This window comes from Apaloderma vittatum, unplaced genomic scaffold (assembly GCF_000703405.1).
Source record: "Apaloderma vittatum isolate BGI_N311 unplaced genomic scaffold, ASM70340v1 scaffold15251, whole genome shotgun sequence".
In the NCBI taxonomy this organism is placed as follows: Eukaryota; Metazoa; Chordata; class Aves; order Trogoniformes; family Trogonidae; genus Apaloderma; species Apaloderma vittatum.
In genome coordinates, this window is record NW_009698664.1 from 91,888 (window position 1) to 95,941 (window position 4,054).

General features: G+C 38.7%; 1 protein-coding gene across 1 annotated transcript in view; it reads right to left on the minus strand.

Annotated features, from left to right (window-relative positions):
* NCAPG (non-SMC condensin I complex, subunit G) overlaps nt 1-3,203 on the minus strand; it is a gene marked incomplete at its 5' end in the record, with an annotated part of 4,734 nt that extends 1,531 nt beyond the window's left edge. The window contains 4 exons of the mRNA XM_009878116.1: nt 975-1,077; nt 1,616-1,787; nt 2,454-2,615; nt 3,029-3,203. Coding sequence (XP_009876418.1) covers nt 975-1,077; nt 1,616-1,787; nt 2,454-2,615; nt 3,029-3,203 — 612 coding nt within the window. The remainder of the gene's footprint in view (nt 1-974; nt 1,078-1,615; nt 1,788-2,453; nt 2,616-3,028) is intronic.
* Between the last annotated feature and the right edge of the window lie 851 nt (nt 3,204-4,054).

The following is a 4,054-nucleotide window of genomic DNA, read 5'->3' on the forward strand; positions in this document are numbered from 1 at the left end:
TATTATTTTCTGTTAGAATAGCACATGCAGAAGTCATAAATAATCAACTTTTGCTTTATCTTAAGTATCAGTATTTTAAGTGTCGGCTGTTATATAAAAGCACCACACAGTTTTAACCCTAGATTTCCCTTAAGCTAGAAATTAGATAATAAGGCTGGAAGGAAACTTAAAACTTCACTCAGCTTAAGCTCTGCCCCAGGATAGAACAATCACACATAAACTACTCCTGACAGTTGTTTTTCCCCTGCCATTGGGTCAGGAAGTCAAGCAAGCAGGATGGAAGAGCAGCCTGGCGGAACAGAGAACTCTCGCAGAGTTCTCTTATTCCAATTTACAAGAAGGGCATGAGGGAGAACCCAAGGAACTACTGACCCGTTAGTCCAACCTCACTTCCTGGAAAAGTTATGAAGAAGATCGTAACTGGGTACTACTGAAAGGCCTTTAGAGAATAATGCAATCATCAGGCACAGTCAGCATTGGTTCACAAAGGGAAAAAGACAAAAAATAACGTTACCCTTTTGCTCGTAGCTATCACATACAATTTTGAAGTAGTAAATACCGCTTTATTTTTAATGAACCCAAATGCATTTGGGGAAGGGTGACAGAGGGGAACGACACTTTTCTCCTAGAACCTGCTTTTGAAAAGTGTTCAAAAATCCTCTTGCATGAGCAGTTTATACTAAAAAGTATTATCAGAAAACAGTACAAGTACCTCCTCAAAAGTACACTTCCAACTTCCCATCCAATAAATATTAGAAGACATAAACATAGAAGATACAAGAAATTAAAGCATTTGACAGTTCTAGAAACAAAAGGTTAAAGCGCTGAAATAATCCACTAGAAAATATAAACAATTAAAAGAAACTTTAAAAGAAAATGTGATCTGCTTAGAAGAGTTGGGCATCAATATCTTTGCTCTACTGCTGCAAGCAAACCTAAATGTGTTTCACCCAGTCGCTTTTCTGCTGAAAAACCTGAGACTGTGTGCCACCAGCACCACGTACGCCTCTAAGGCACCTGCAGCTGCATGAAGCGTGCAGGCAGGGGAAAGTCTTCCAGCTTCTTCGACTTCAAGCTCTTAAATAGCAATAAAGCCACATCTGGCTCCAACATATGAGCTTGAAACAAGGACAGACCAGCATCAACACTGGAGAGCTCAGCTATGTACTGCTCCAGTACATTCCCAAGAAGCACAGGTGTGATAACTCAAATTCTATAGCTCCACAAAGTATTTGTTTCCTGCTCCAAATTAGCAAGTCATGTTCTAAAGATAGTCAATACTAGTATTAAGATGGCACATGAGTGTGCCAAACAGCAAAAAAAGCTGTGAAAAAGAAAGAGCTGCAGGGCAGAGCTTAAGAGTTAAAATACTCTAGTTATACTAGAGTAACACAGAGAATAAGAAAACACAGAATCTGGTGAAAATGCAATTAAAGTGGAAGATACTTCAGCACAAATATTTTAAACTGTATGCATATTTACTAGATGTTACCTTTTCCCTTTTTTCAAAAAGTAAATTAATTTGATGAAGGAAAGCTAAAATTTATTTTAGTAACATCCAAACAAGTCACTCAGTTCTACAGCTACTATTAAACTACACCTCTCCCTGAATTACCTTCCTCATTTTGAACAGTATTTTCAGATAATGTGTTGTCGGTTTCCTGTGTCCTTTCCGAGACACCTGTTTCCTCAGTCCTTTCAGAGTGGTCTTTGCCCACGTTAGGACCTTTGGTCAAGTTCATCTTTATCTTCTCAATAGCTCTCTGAGACAGTTTATCTTTCACTTTCTGGAGAAGAGACATTTAATGTTAAACGCTACTTAATTTTACAAGTACCTCTTTTATCTGCTAAATTTACCCACTGATAGGATTAATTAAACTTACTGACATGAAGATGATTAGTCAAGTTGGAAGGAGAAACACTTCCTCCATCAACACCAGGCATTGAAACCCAAAATACATTTATTTGGGTTTTCGAAGGAAACCTGAACAACATTAAAGCAAATGAACCTTTCCAGCTGAGTCCTGGAGCGCTGCTACGCCTGGGTGATACATCCATAGCAGATCAGCATTCTTTTCAACATTTCTATATACCACTGTCTTCCTCTGTCATGCTCCCAAATTTTACTTGATTTTTTCCACACTAATAAAAGCATCAACATAAAAACTTGCACATCACTTGTAATCCCTTCCCACTTCATCTTAAATCAAGGACCTTTTTCACATTGTCTAATGACCTTATGGTTGTGTCTTAGCATCTATGCTAGCTGAAATACTACATCAGCTCAGATTTTTGTAAATCACTCATCAGAAAGTAGTTTTTCAAAGACTACTTAAAAGAGTAAGTCTAGTCATTGTCATAGTAAGCAAAAGGCACTTCATTTTTAAACATAACAGAATATTAGATTGCTAATGATTAAAAGAAAAGTAAAAAACATGTTATTTATTTACTACCTCTAGAATCTCATTGAGCAGAACCAGAAGATTCTCTGTGGAAGAACTACTGAGTTCCAGTGAATTTAAAGCTTTTGCATAAATACGAACATCTGGTGCAGTAGGGTCCATCAAGATTTCATTGCAAATTTTCATTGCTAAACTATCATGTACTGTTGAGTCCTGCGGAGGAAAAATTAGGTAACAGAAATTTCACTGGGAACTATTCAGAAAAGATGAACATGAGATCACTCTGATTTAAGCAGCTAATGACTAATTCTATAGAGTGAACAGTTTCCTAAAATGCAGTATTTTGAGTATATACACCAACTGATTTTTATAAATACTTTTCCTGATATAGACAATTAGCCATGGTGCAAGTTCTTACTAGCTCTTTTTAATTGTAAGAGGGAGGGGAAATTGGGGGAGGCGGGTGTCAAGCTAAAAAGATTTCATTACCTGAACAGTCACTCAAGTAACCCAGCTTCTGACACTAGGAATCTCAGAGGGACCCAGACAGCTAGCACTAAGTGAAGGGAGTCAATTCTTAATCTCTACACACAAATATTATTTTCCTCCAGTTTAAGACACTGTACCTGATAGTCCTGAGACTTTTTAGACTGATGTGTCAGTCCACTTGGTCTGGTCAGGTCCACTAACAGCTCAGAAACATTACCGGTATCTATTTCAGCCAAAGGGGAAGTTGCTGGAGCATTTAACAGTGTTTGCAGGGTTGGAAGATAGGCTTCTTCAAAGCATTCCTGGTTAGCCCTGTTTCAATTGAGTCAAACATTAATGAGACAAAATTAAACCTTAATTCACCCCCATGTTTTCAGTGATGAAAGTTCACAGATCCATTACAGTACATCAATTAAAGCCAAATGGGAGCAGCCAACCTTGGTAGAGAGAGCCAGCAAGATCAAGACAGCAAAACTTCTTCACAGAACCAGTTTCTTTCAAGTTTTAGCATATGGTATTTCACAGAAGTTTTAAGTAACACTTCCTGCCTCTGAACAGTTTGAAAGTTCATCCTTACTACTGACAACGCAAGAACAAGTCCTACGAGGAGCAGCTGAGGGAAGCCTGGAGAGAAGGAGCCCTTATCGCTCTCTACAACGACCTGAAAGGAAGTTGTAGCAAGGTGGGGGTCAGTCTCTTCTCCCAAGTAACAAGTGATAGAACAGCCTGAAGTTGCACCAGGGAAGGTTTAGATTGGATATTAGGAAAAACTTCTGAACTGAAAAGGTTGTCAAGGACTGGAACAGGCTGCCCAGGGAAGTGGCGGCGTCCCCATCCCTGAAGGTATTTAAAAGACATGTAGACGTGGTGCTTAGGGACACGGCCTAGTGGTGGACCCAGCATTACTGGGTTATTGATTGAACTCAGTGATCTGAAAGGTCTTTTCCAACCTAGCTGGCTCTAAGAAAACCTAATTGATATATGCAGATATATTCTCAAGGGACAGAAATACATTTCTCTAAGTGTTTTATTTAGATTAATCTGTCTTCTGCTCAGTCCTCCTTCTGGCTAGCGTTTTTTTCTTTGGGGATACTTCTCATTGTATAAGAAAGCAAGGAAGCCTGGCAAAAAAATGCAGTGGTTAACAAGATTTTTGGAACAAA